The sequence below is a fragment of the Lagenorhynchus albirostris genome, chromosome X (assembly GCF_949774975.1).
Source record: "Lagenorhynchus albirostris chromosome X, mLagAlb1.1, whole genome shotgun sequence".
NCBI lineage: Eukaryota > Metazoa > Chordata > Mammalia > Artiodactyla > Delphinidae > Lagenorhynchus > Lagenorhynchus albirostris.
In genome coordinates this window covers 114,345,550-114,359,815 of record NC_083116.1, presented here as the reverse complement: position 1 = coordinate 114,359,815, position 14,266 = coordinate 114,345,550, and the positions used below count along the sequence as shown (strand labels likewise).

At 34.6% G+C, this 14,266-nt stretch overlaps 1 protein-coding gene across 4 annotated transcripts in view; it reads left to right on the top strand.

Annotated features, from left to right (window-relative positions):
* Positions 1-14,266, top strand: part of CNKSR2 (connector enhancer of kinase suppressor of Ras 2) — a 258,143-nt gene that overhangs the window by 107,136 nt on the left and 136,741 nt on the right. For all 4 annotated transcript variants that reach the window (XM_060137023.1, XM_060137022.1, XM_060137021.1 and 1 more), the window contains exons 6-7: positions 5,668-5,787; positions 11,716-11,775. In XM_060137023.1, the coding sequence (XP_059993006.1) occupies positions 5,668-5,787; positions 11,716-11,775 (180 nt within the window). The remainder of the gene's footprint in view (positions 1-5,667; positions 5,788-11,715; positions 11,776-14,266) is intronic.

The window sequence follows — 14,266 nt, the reverse complement described above, 5'->3', positions numbered from 1 at the left end:
TTTAAGCTATACTTAAATTGTAGCTTTCACATCATTCTTGCCATCTTAAAATGCATATTCATCTGTTTATTGTTTCCTCAGTTCATCTTGGTTTTATACTCTTGTCCCTTTTATGTATGTGTATATCTGAAAGTAGAAATTTCCTTTTGTAAAACCTTTCGTTAAGCTTATGAACCTGAGGTTCTTTCCTTCGTCAAATGAATGTCTGATTTTTAAATCTAAAGATATTTCTATTCATTTCCTCCAGTATACTCAGAAGAATAACCAGTATTCCACTTATTTAGAAAAACGTAAATAAAAATACTTTAAGTAGCTCAATCATGTCTGGCTGAGTGTTCTCTGAGGCTAAGAGGCTAACTTAAGACTTCTTACCTACTCCTTAGCTTTTCACTATTGTCTGTACTTAGAATGCTTTCTACATTTCCTTTTTAAAATACAAAAGCTAAAACTTCACATATTAATCTAAAAAGTGTATAATAAATTCAGTGATAATGAAAGAATGCTGTTCAGAGATAATGAAATAATGCTATCTGCTAATTGGTTAGTATATTAACGTAAGGTTGCTGTTTTTCGTATCTTCACAGTGACTAAAATGTTGCTTTCACGACTTTTTAAAAACCGCTGTTTATTTTATACTAACCGTGCTATATTCAGATCTTTTTTCCCCTTAAGAACTTTTAGATTTGGGTGAACCAGCCATACACTGTATGCAAACCTATATAAAATATAGTATGTATACAGAACAGAGTATGAAAACGTCCCATTTCTTCCTGAGAATATGCTCTATAATTAATGTTAATTCATATTTGAAATTAATATAAACAACTGGAGAGGAAAAAAAGACAATACCATTAAATCCAGCCCATGACACTCTTTTGTTTTAAAAGTTTCTTAAGTCATAGCTAGCCCTCTGTTAACTGCTATTCAGTCACAAATCCTTTGTCACCATTTTGGGTAGTATAAACAGAATCCAGAGGATCAGTTATAATACTCATTGCCATTTTATGTTCCCTTTAACTTTACTAAAGACATATTATTTACTAGACTTTAATTTAAAATTTAAAAATTTCCTTCTGCTTTTAGAACTAAAGATAAATAGAATTTAAAACCCTTTGGTATTTATATTGCAAAAATAGCAGAAGAATCCCCTTTATACAAGTGGTTACCAGTTATCTTCTCGCTAGAAAAGAGTTGTCCTTTTGCTGCTAAAATTTCAAATTTTCCCAGAGAGCTGTGTCTTTCATAGTCTCAGATCTACTAGTCCTTATCTAAACTGTATTCTAAATTGCAAGAACACTTGCAGGCTCACCTTATATTTCATTATACTGTGTAGTTTAAACATGTTATACAACATCCATTTAATACTGACATAGCTTTTAAACAATACAAAAATGAAATTGATCAGAAACAAATGGAGATTCAAGGATCGAAGTAAGAGATGGTAAGCATAATGATTAAGGATTCAAGTTGGCTTTTGGGGTTTTTTTTGGGCCAAGGCAATGACCTTTGTCTATTTATTTAGCCTTGCTTTCTCATCTGCTAAACTGGCTATAATACTACCTACTTCAGGAAGTTGTTAAAAGGATACATGAAATAATGAACTATTTAGCGTTGTGCAGGACACATGGTATAATGTTGATGTTAACTTTTAATAATAAAGAATATATTTTTCTTGCTATATTATAGTTAATTTATTTTTCTGGACTATTAGGTAGCAATAGATAATACTGTGTTTTAAAACAACATAATATCACAAATTCACTGAAGGAAAAAATTCACTTTTTACAAGGATATGGAAGGCATTGTGCTAAATGAAATAAGTTGGACAGAGAAAGAAATACTCTACGATGTCACTTATATGTGGAATCTAAAAAATACAACAAACTAGTGTCAGCTGAAAAAAATACACAATCTAAAAGCTGAGAATTATGTTTATTTGGCAGAGTTTCTGAGGACTCAAGCCCTAGAGGCAGCCTTTCAGATATCTCTGAGGGACTGTTCCGAAGAGGTAAGGGAGGGGCCAGGGTATACATGGGTTTTTGCAACAAAGACCAGGTAGTGGGAACATAAAAATATGTTAATTAAGAAAACCAGACATCTCAAGTTAATGAATTTAGTACTTTTCTATGTACGGGAAGATATAAGAGCCTCGGCTCATTGAAATCATTCTTTTGATATGCACCTTAGCTATCTAATAAGGCCAGTATCCTGTTCTTTCCCATCCCAAGTCACCTCAGGGTGCACCTTTGAGGATGGCTGCAGTGGCTGAGGGCTTGGTAGTGGGCAGCCCATTTGTCTCCATTCTGAGTTCCCTCAGGGCTCACTGTTGGGGGGCAGCAGTAGTGGCTGTTGGCTTGGTGGCCTCAGCATCCTTTTTTTGCTGATATGGCAGGCAACATTTTTCATTCACACCAGTGAATATAACAAAAAAGAAGCCAACTCACAGATATATAGAACAAAGTAGTGGTTACCAGTGGAAGAGGGAGGGACAGTATAGGGGTAGGGGAGTGGGAGGTACAAACTATTGGGTGTAAGATAGGCTTAAGGATGTATTGTACAACAAGGGGAATATAGCCAATGTTCTGTAATAACTGTAAGTGGAAAGTAACCCTTAAAAATTGTATAAAAAAAGAAAAAGAAGTTCTAAACCCTACTTCAAGTTCAATAAATAAGTAAATAAATAAATAAAAATAAATAACTTCCCTGGAACTTTGCTGTAGTACCCTTAATGTGGTTTCCTGCAGTGGCTTGATGTATGATACAGTAATGAGTATAGAATTAGCATTTAAAGCCAGGCCATTTTATACCCCTTCTAATTGGCTTATTTAGCCAAGTGCCAAATTGCTACAGTATAAAGATTCTGGTACATTATCTCTAAAACGGGCAGCAAGGTTCTAATGGAGTTTCTTTTCTAAGTCTTTCTATTATTTTTTCCAAAATCTTTAATCTATTAAATCCTGATAGCTTCGCTGGTAAAGTCAGTGTTTTGCTCATCTTTCGTATTCCTGGCAGACTTAGCACATAGCAGACATTTGGCAAACAAAATTACTCAAGAAGAGAAATCTGGAAAAATGATTTGCGACTTAATACAGTAGATTTAATTGGTTTTTTTTTTTTGTAAAAACACCTACAGTGTAGTATTTCTGCCTTTCTTCCTTCTACTCCACTTTTAAGTGCTTCCAGTGCTTGAATAGGAGAGCTACTATTGCTCATTACCAGCGTGTTATATGAGGCCCTGAGTGTTGTAATGCACACATGTTGAGCCATTTTTGTATATCCATTACCTTCCTATTTATTTATACGTTGGACTCTTTTGAAATATGCCCCAGTTTGTAGAAACCACAAAGCGTTCTTTTTAGCATACTGATTTACTAATTTTCAGATTATCATGCAATTTAAGTATCCTATATAGAAACCCTTCACATTAGCATTGTTTTCCACCCCCTTGAGATAAAGAGAAAATAAGAATGAAAATGAAACCACATATGGAAGGAAAAGAATAGTTAAAAGATTTAAATCTGCCCCAAATTGTTTTTCTTCTTGCCAAACAGTAGCAATTTGAACTGTAGCCAGATTTTGTAAAGTGCTGCCATTCTGTCTTTTCCCCCGTGGCTGCTGATGAATATTTTCAAGAGAAATAAAAATAAAACCACACACACACAGAGAGACTGGGGTCCCAGGATGGGCTATATAATATGGGAGTGCAAAATGAAAATATGGAGCCCCTTGTTCAAAAACAATTAAGAATTCCAAAATGGCACCAGCAAAGCATAATGCTAAATGCAGGCCCTTGTGCACAGGTCACATGCCCATGAGGCTGGCCCTGTAAGGTTCCCTATTTCTGAGAGGTGGTCTTCCTGTTGGCACTTTGCTTAGCAGCTCTTCAGGGTAATTACCTTTATTGTATCTCTTGAGAGCACTGAAACTTGAATATCAGAGAGAGTAAAGAGATGTGAACTCTCCATCATGACCGTGCAGTGTGATTACTGGTCATTGTAAGATGGTCAGCAAGGCCATGGCATTAAGAATATGACATAATTCATCCCATGAGTAAGAGCTGAGCCCTTTGAGCTTATGGAAAGCAACAGGGGAGAATAAGCATTTATTTGGTGTCTTCTTTGGATAGGAACCATATCAGACTTTTTTTTATATACATTATCCTGATTAGTCATGCAAACCATGTAAAGTAATCTTTATTACCCCATTTTCTACATGTGTAAACTAAACCTCAAGGATATAAAACAACTTGCTCACAGACACGCCAGTGTGGTGATTGCCTACATATCTTCATACCAAGCCCATGTGCTTTGCATGCTGTCCACTGTCTGTCCTTAGGAGCTGATAGCCACAATAAAAGTGCAGCCGTGAAAAGCAAAGAGCAGGACTGCAAGAAGGGGGAGAAGTTTAGCCTGGCAGTTTCTGTGGGGTGACGAAGCTGAGCCCAGCAAAGACTGAGGCCATGGACCATGTACAGAATGCAGCAAATAAAGAGTCCTGACCAGAAGGAGGGGACTCTCTCCCTTACAGTAGAGTAATGCAGTGGTCAAAGAACAAATGTAACATGTTGGAGATGAATACAAGGTGACACCTTGAGTGCTGCAAAATTGTAGCTCCTCCTACAGTAAAGGCAAGAAAACAAAAACAAAATAAAACAACTTCCAATGTTGGACAACCAGGCTTCAGTAAGTAAATGAGAGTCTGTGAAGCATCCAAGGGCCAGAACATTTTAGAACAGTATATTCCAAGCTTCATTCACTTATGTTCTACTTTCTTCATGATTTTACCATGTCTCAGTCTTAACCATACTATTATGGATGTAACATACATTAAATCTATTATTCTCTATCAGCATGAATAGATTTATACTAACTAAAGCACTAGCTTTCTGTCCTCAATCAAGCAAGTCTACTAATTGTTAAAGCTCATTTGCTCTTCAGTTTATTCAACTCATATTAATTGCCTTAATATGTTCTAGGATCTGTCTACCAGGGGTAGGGGAGGAAGAGAAGTCAGAGATGAGTAGGACATGGTCCCTGCCTTAGAGAGCTTCAGAATGAAGTTATCATACAATTTCAGACTGTTCATAGAACATTGAGAAAGCAGGATTGAGGGAGTGCCAAACTTTGCCTGGAGGTAAGGGGGAGCTTGGAAAGGTAACCTTGAGCAGGAGAGTCTAGACAAATGAGTGGGAGGAGTTCACCGAGCAGATTTGGAAGATTCATCTTCCCTGGATTTTGGCTGGATTGTTTTCTAAACTTTTCTGATCATGAAGTAAAAACCATCAAGGTTTTTGAACTTACTGAATTCACTTCCATCTAACGGTTGGCATCAAGAAGTTTTCAGATTACTAAGATTGTTTAGAAATAATCGTTTTATTTTAGGTCTGATGAATCAAATAATAGAAACAAAACATAACCATAACTTTCTTGAATATTTTGATATGTAGTTCTTATATCCATAATTTAGAATATAGGTGTGCTTTATGTGTGGGTATTTCTTAACCTGAATACCTTTTTCATACAGACTTCATAGAATAAAATGCAAACTACTTTCTTCTACTGTTTTTTATTTTTCCTTGTAAAAAATGTTATAATAAAAAGTGATTTATATGTTACTTACGACATGTATTTACCAAATTTTTTTTGCTTTTTGTTTTTTTGCTTTCAGTGTAAAACTCTTTCTGGAGTCTGTGACCACATCATATCCCTGTCATCAGATCCTCTAGTTTCGCAGTCTGCCCACCTTGAAGTGATTCAGCTGGCAAACATCAAACCAAGTGAAGGGCTGGTAAGAGATACCATGTTTATCAAAGCCACCACCCATCAACAGACAGCTAATGGTATGGGCAGAGCAGTCCCCAAACATGAGAATCCATGAATTTTAACAAACTTTGAATGGTTTGGGGGTTTTTTTCCCTAGAGGAATTGAGGTAGTGGGAGTCAGTCATGATAAGAAGTTTTATAAAGGTAAATGAAAATGAAAGAGAATTTAAAATGGTGATTTCTGAATTATCCTGTTTACTTTGCTAAATAAATTAGCTTTAGTTACATTTTCACCCCCTACTAAAGTTCCTTAGGTTTAAAGGAAGTTTAAGTTATGAGTTTTATAATAAGAACCACCTGCCCATGAAAATGAGTGTTTTGTTTATTTTGCTTTTGTTTGTTCCAGTTTTAATAGGTCTCTCTTCCCTTAGGTTGTGTAAGCTAAACAAACCTGATATTCTTTATAATTCTACTCTTTCTTTTAAGGGTGAGTAAGCAGGTGGATATTGCTAAAACTAGGCTAACATCTATGAGATGTATTTTTTATTATGTCATAATAAAGATAATCATCTTCTATATTTTGTTCACCTGATTAAAAATTGTATTGGTTCTAAATTTAACCCAAGGGAGAGCTTTTCCTTTAATGAGCCTCTAGAAAGAAAGCATATAATATTAATATTAATGAGGGAGAGACAAAAAACAAGAAACTGGCTGTAGAATATCTTACCTACTACACAACTATTACATGTTAGTTTGTTGCTATAGTGTTTCTACTTTCTCCCTAGAGGTGAATTTTCCAAGGATACTATTAATGATGTTTTAGAAAGTAGGAATCTTGAAAACTAGTGTTAACAACTTAATTCAGATAATATATTCTTAAAGATCTCTATGCAGGTTTAACTTTTTATGTGGCCTTTCTTCTTCAGCCTTATATGTGTGTGTGTGTGTGTGTGTGTGTGCGTGTGTGCGTACGCGTGCGTGTGTGTGTGTGTGTGTGTGTGTGTGTGTGTGTGTGTGTATAACTGTTTCCGAGGGCAAAGCCTTTGTTGGTCACCAGTGAGTTTTTGGTTTGAAGCCCTCTATTCTATAGAGTGACTTTTCTCCTGTTACTTAACAAATTGCTTTTGGGTAACTGTAGCTCCTTGTCTTTTTGTGGCTTTTATCTGTATTTTCCTGGAAAGATGGAACTCAGCATCTCAGACATAGACAAAGTATGTCATCATTGTAACCTATAAGTGTTATATCTATGTTATATCTTTGATTAGTTTAAAATTTTTATTTTAATGTTTATAAACTTATTTGAAGTAATATTTATGATTTAAATTCTTACTATTCTTTTTGGTCACATTTACAACGTCCAGTTTTATTTAAAGCATCTTTCCACCCATAGTATTAAAGATTTTCCTTTCAATATCTACCCTTGCAGTAGTTCTGAAGGAAAGAAATCTCTCTAAGCATGATTTGCAGAGTGGGAAATTATGAACTAATTAGATTAGGAGATAGAAAACCTGGATACAAATCACTTACATAAAATAGAGCTGTGAGTGTGATCTGGGGCAGGTGAGGGAGTAAATTTAACTTCCTTGGCCTTGATATTTCCATCTGTAGAATGTTGGGGGTAGGAAGGGATGGACTAGATCCTCTTTAAAGCTCCCTCTAGCTCTGTGAGTTTGCAGTTCTGAGGATGGTATTGTTCTAAGAAAAGAGCCTGTTTTTTTCCCTCTAATGACCACTGAAATAATGGGGGGAAAATAACCATGTGAAGTGAGTCAACACATTGCTCATTAATGGACTAGATGAAAGCTTGATTTTCATTTTCAGTGAAGGTATAGCCCTGGACAGGTCTTTCATTTTTTAAATTTCAAGTACATAGAGCTGGGTCTGCTCTTTGAAATAGTCATGAACTTAAAATGCTAAGCACCTGATTCAGTTAGTCTGGCAGACAGCTGGTAGAGAAAAGAGAACAAGTGAGTGCCTACCATTTTCCGGGTATCATCCTCACAACTCTATAGAGTAGGTATCCTTACCTACTCACAGGTCCTTACCAGTTTGCCGTGTATGACATAGAGGTAATATACAGTAGAGGCAGGGTTTAAATCCAGGTAAATCTAAATGAGGTACAACTTAACAAAGTTTATTCCATTATCCCACATTTAAACTTGGGATTGCTAAAGGGAGGTATGAGACGTTTAGGAGGATGACTTTAAAACTAGAACTACTTAGAGAAATCCATTTTAAAGGACAATCAGCAACACTTCATTGGGAAAATAATTCCAAGGGAGGAAAAGAAAAGGCTAACATGTTGAATATTAATAAAAAGAGTTAAGTGTAAAACCATTTCTTGTGATTCATGTTAAAGGGGAGATGACTAAATGGAAATTTTATACGAGTTACTCAAGGCATCGTTTTAAAAATCAGCCACCTTTAAGTAAGTTTAGTCAGTCACATTTGAAATAGATTTGAGGATTTTGGTAGCATTTAGAATGTGCTTAGCCATAGGAAGTGTTTAAATGAAGGAAAGAAATAGAAAGACGTGGGAGAATACCAAGCTTTAATGAAGTTTAATCAGCTTAAAACATCTGCAGACAGTCTTCTGGCTCTTTCAAAACAGAACATCTCACATAGGTAAAAGGTAACTGCTTTGTTCTTGCACTGATAAACTGGATAGATTGTTCATCAGCTTTCTACCTAATTAGTCAAATCTCGTAGAATGTCTTAGTTTTGACAGTCCTGAGCATTATAAGGAATGGTGGGAAATGTTCTTAGTAATGGTTAAAATATATCAAACTAGCTTCTAAAATGCTTTTAAACAACAATAATTAGCAGAAAGTTAAAGGAAGGAAAATGAGAGCTATTGGAACATATCAAAACTAGATCAGAGCCAAGAGAGGTTGAATAGAGAGGAAAGGGCTTGGGGAGCATCCTTGGGGAAGCCTCTTTGCCTCAGAGAGTTCTTTTGCTGTTTAGGCACTTGGACTATCTCCAAATATGCCTTCTTCCATTGCCTTGACTGTGAGGTGGCTTTGGCTCCCGTTGGTTAACCGACATTTGGAGACGGTGAAGCAAATGTCATTTTGGCAAGCTGAACAGAAGAGAGGGAGCTGTTGGAGTCAGCTCCAGAATTAATTAATTGGTTTAAAAAAATGCAAGAAGGAAGAATGAAGATTTTGATGAAATGGAAGACCAGATTTATCTCAGTTCCAGAAAAAGAGCCATTTGAATTACATGTCCTCCTGCTGTTTGACCCTTTCTCAGAGGTGACCAAGTGATCAGATGTATTTCTGTGGACTCTTCATTATTCAGAAGATGATTAGTTTGAAACTGATCCAAGCAACTTGTTTCTTCTCTTACTTTCTTTTGGTTCCTGACTTTTGGCCATTTTTCTCATTAGTGCTACCAGAGGGAGATAAAAAAGCTGAAGAAGTCAGTCTTGATTATTAAAAGCAGTTACAACTAATGGTTTATTGAGGTTAGAAATGAAAATACTGCGTAAAACAAAATATCTTCAGTCTTTGTGGCATTTTAAAGATGTGCTTTATTTCTATTTTATTGCTCATAGCTATGAAGTTGCTAGAACTGAACTCTATACATAGCTCTATCCTTCTTTACTTAAGCATTTAAAAAATATTTTTGTTCATCTGAAAAAAATTAGCTTTAGTATAAATTACATAACATTTAATTATATATAAATAATGATGAAATCCTCTTCCTATAACTAATAGATACTTGCTTTATCTTACAATTGCCATTTTAAAAGTTCCTGGTATGTGCAGTAATTACATAGGAATTTTATTTCATTAGTCATAACTAGATTATCTTCATGAGTTCTTATGATCCCAATGAATATAATGACTTTTCTAAACATTTATCTTAGGAGACTAGACTTTCTCTATGACCCAATCATTTAAGAAATTATATAGAGCTCTTGTCCAACACCTTAATTCATAATCAGTAATGCACAGTGTTGAAAGAAGTGTGGAGAATAATATAATAAGCTTTTGCTTATAATTGTCAGAAGAGATGGGTGATTTAAATAAATTTGTAAAATATCAAACCCAGTTACTCTTTATAACCGCTTTGCACGTAGTATACGTGTGCTAGAGAGGTCTTAGTCTTTTTAGAATAGATGTTAAACAGTGAATGTTTGACTCAATATCTAGTTTCCAAATATTATGTTCTAATAAGAAAAGTGAAGGTGTACAACGCTCTTGTTAATAAATCTGTAAATTAGGAGCCTCATGGTAGAGAGTGTGGTTAGGAGTCAGATTGCCTGGGCTTGAAACCTGGCTTCACCTCCTTTGGCAGACTCCTCAGTTTCCTTATTTCTGAAACAGAGATAATGACAGTTTGTACCACACAGGCTATTGTGAAATAAATGTCAAACACTTAAAACAGTCCTTAGCACAATAGAATTCACAGATAAATTAACATCTTTTAAATTACATTCATTTTGTTTCACATCAGAGATCCAGGCTTAGCCATTTTTCTAATTGGTACCAACATCTTAGACATATGACATTACTAAAATGACTTTTCAGAATTAAAACCTACTCAATGACTTCTTAATAGCTCCATGCCATGAACTTACTGATTCTTGTTTTTATTTGTTACTTATTTTCAGTGAAAACACATGTATATTCAGGTATAGAAATATATAATTGACATAAAGTTATAGGAAATTAACATAGTAATTGTCTACTTCATATAACTGTTAAAACATATGCTTTTTCTGAAATGATTGTTGTTAGTTATTAAGTCCCTTATGTTTCAGACTTCAACTTTATTAAAATTAGTACTTTTTAATTTTTGAAGTCAATATTTTGAGATGCAAAGCACTTTTGACGTAAAACTCAGTTGATTTTTACCCGAAGAGAATTTAAAGTAACAGAATCGTCCTTAGACAGGAAAAAAGTCCATTCACAGAATCATCCATTTTTTTTCTGATTTACTTAAGTGAAAATATTTCAATATTTAAAATGTGAATACTTTCTTGTGATATTTTTTCTTTTAAGGTTCTGTCACTATGCATAATTTAAAGCTTTCATTTGCTCTTAAAGCTTGCACAATTTGAAGGTTTCTGGATAATCTTTAAACTTTAATGAAGCTTTCTCTAAAATCGCTTTATTTAAATGGAAATGGACTCTCACCTTCTTTGTTGGGAGGAGGGGTTGCCACACATTACCCCCGAATTATTTTTTTTAATTTTTGTTTAGAATTAAAAAAAATTTTGTGGGGGCCACACTGTGAGGCTTGTAGGATCTTAGTTCCCCGACCAGGGATCAAGCCCGGGCCCTCAACAGTGAGCACAGAGCCCTAACCACTGGACCGCCAGGGAATTCCACCTCTTAATGATTGATATAGAGATGATTGGATGTAATTATTAAAACTTCATCAATAAGAAATTAAGGCAGAAAATGTAGGATACCACAAAAGAGGGACGGAAAAAAAATTTTACATAAACAATATTTTATCATTCTTCTGTCTCCAGTAGTTCTGTATTGGCTCTGGAGAAACCTACTTTTTATTTTGTAATATGAATCAAGTATAATAAGCTAATAACATCCCAATATTTGAATTTCCCATTGTAACTTTTATTTTGCCACAGAACATGTAGTATGGATTTTGAGGGGAGTGAGGTGTGTTCTTCCTTCAGGATATTGAATTACCATGCTGCATTTTGTAAGTTTCATAGGCAATTAATTCACTTTTCAAGAAATCATTTGATTATGCTGAGTACAGGCTTCTTCAGGCAAACTTTAGAAGCCAGAACATTCAAAGAAGAATTTCTTACCAGTTTAAAGACAGCCTTATTGGATCATGGATTCATCCCTGGGGCAATGGCAATTCTAATTTGATAGGGCTTTTTTTTTTTTTTTTTTTGTAAATGAGGTTATAATATACTTGAAAATATTTCAGTTGCTTCACTTATTTTTCTATGCTGTCTTTTTCTTAGGGTATGTATATTAAATCAACATATGATGGCCTCCATGTAATTACTGGAACTACAGAAAATGTAAGTATTCTAACATTTCATATTTTGGTGTGTGTTTTTCCTTTTATTGTTAAACAACTTATGTAACTCACATAATTGAGGTTGACTTCTGAGGACATGACAGATTAGGGTATAAAATTAAAAAGACATATTTAGTTAGTAAGTGCTTTTTTGGGGAGAATTTCAGTCATTTTAGTTAGTTTAGAATAGCTGTTTACCTGAAGTAAATTGGATGTTTTTTGTTCACAGCCAGAGATTTGTCTTTGTTAAGTATTTTCTGATTCGTGACAAGTTATTGTGACATCTAAAAGAATCCACTTCCATCTGTCACACAGTTTAGTTTTATTAGGAAACTTACCTCATGTAAGAAAGAAACATCAGATAAGTCAGGCTTTCTGAATACTTGAAGTATAATTGAACTTAATTCAGTGGAGGGGCAGCATGGTATAGATCAGTGTGTTTTCACAGTGAGGTCCGTCCCTGGACCAGAAGCATCAGCTTCCCTTGGGAATGCCCCACCCCAAACCCACTGAATTAGCTCTGGAGACCAGCCTGTTTCTTAATAAGAGATTCTGTTTTAACAGGTGGTTCTGAGACATGCTCCAGTTTGAGAACCACTGCAAGCAGTGGGTCAGAGTCCCTAGGCCTAGGCCCTACACCCAATTTTGCATTTTAATGGCAGTGTAATATTTGGCAAGTCATTTACCCTATCATTGCTTTAATTTCCTCAACTGTAAATTGGAAATAATATATCAAATAATATATCATCTGCACTACATACCTCACTAGGTTGTTGTGAAAATCAAATAAGCTAATAAATATGAAATACTATGCTATAAAGAAAGAGCTACAGAAATGTGAAGTGATTGTGTTGGACATTAACACGATCAGTGTAATAGATTTGAATTGCATAGTAAGTCATTTTTTCTGCATTTGGTTGTCCCAGATTTCCATCCCACTCTCTTAAGCAGGTTCTGAGCTTTGAAATTTTTTCTTTTAGAAATTCTGACAAGTTGCATGTTTATACCATGTTCCTTCAAAGAAGGCTGAGGTGGAATTAGTTAATCTCAAGTTATTATTGTTCTCAACATTTTACCAGCATTTTCTTTTAAAAAAGACAACATTCTTTTCACCTGATTCACCTATTACTTTAATCATTTATTGATTTTTTTCCCCCTCCGCTTCACTTAGCTTCTTGTGAATGGTGAAACATAATATACATTGCAGTTGGATTGTTTTACTGGCTTCACATTGATATTAAATAAGAGAGTTATATGGGATCAAGAATATCAGTTATATGCATATTGTCAACTATTTAAAATTTTTAAATGCAGTGAGATGCTGCATAAACTATGCTCTTGTCGCTGATTGATCATTCTCATTGGTGTGTACATTCCCCTGATACTTTGTTTATTCATTTGTTCATTTAACAAACCTCTGCCTCATGTCTGCTGTGTTCCAGGCTTAGGACTAGGTATTGAAACAATTTTTAAGTTAAAGTAGCTTGCTGCCCCTAAGGAGTAAAAGTAGGGGTTTATCTGTGTAAACAGGTAGTGAAATTTGCATAGATAGACAAAGGAAAAAATAGTAAATATTGCCAAGTGAAATCAGGGAAGGAATCACAGAAATGGTCATTTTGAACTAACTGTATCTTGAAGAATTGATAGGAACATATCTCTGTATGTTGTATGGAGTCTGTAAAAAAAACTTGAGCGCTATATGCATTGCTTATATTACTCAGTAATATTTGATAAATGGATGAGTGACCAAAGAAAGATTAATTCTATGAGTAGTTCAGATATAAACCATATATTAAGAGTTATCATTTAATTCTTCTTTCTTGAAAATATTTTATTATTTTTGGTACCCTCAGTCATTTATCATTAGATCTGTGTTGAGTCTTAGTAAAGCTGCTCACTAAGTGGGTAAGTTATTTTGCTTTGCTGTGCCCTAGTTTCTTAGTTTTCTCCTATGTAAAATGAGGGGTTTGAATAAAATAGCTCTTTTAACACTGAAAGTCTATAGTTTGTATGAATTACTTCCTTTTTTACTCATCTGTGCAAAAAGTTGTTTCAGTTTCTTTGAATTTTATGTACCAACTATCATTTTCTTTTACATCATGACTTAGAGCCATTAGCTTGATTTTTTTTTCATACTGTCCTTTTAAAAGATCAATTGTGAGCCAAAAGCACAGGAACTGACTCTATAGTTACAGCTCGGTTTAGGAACTTTTCAGAAATGTTACATGGTACTTGTTTGATTTGGTAGTTGCTGTAAAATAAATACTTGTTTTTTCTTGTTATGACACTATTCTTAGAGTTGGGTTCACATCCTGGATGAACTACCCTCTTAATTGTATGCTTGTGTTATTACTTCAGTAACTGGAATTCCCTGAGATACCATCTAATCTCGGTTTCCAGCCTCTAGCAAATAATTTTATTGGGAATTTTTTAATCCGTTAACTTGATTGTTTTAAGACTTATTTATTTTGGAAATAATTGGAAATTGGAAA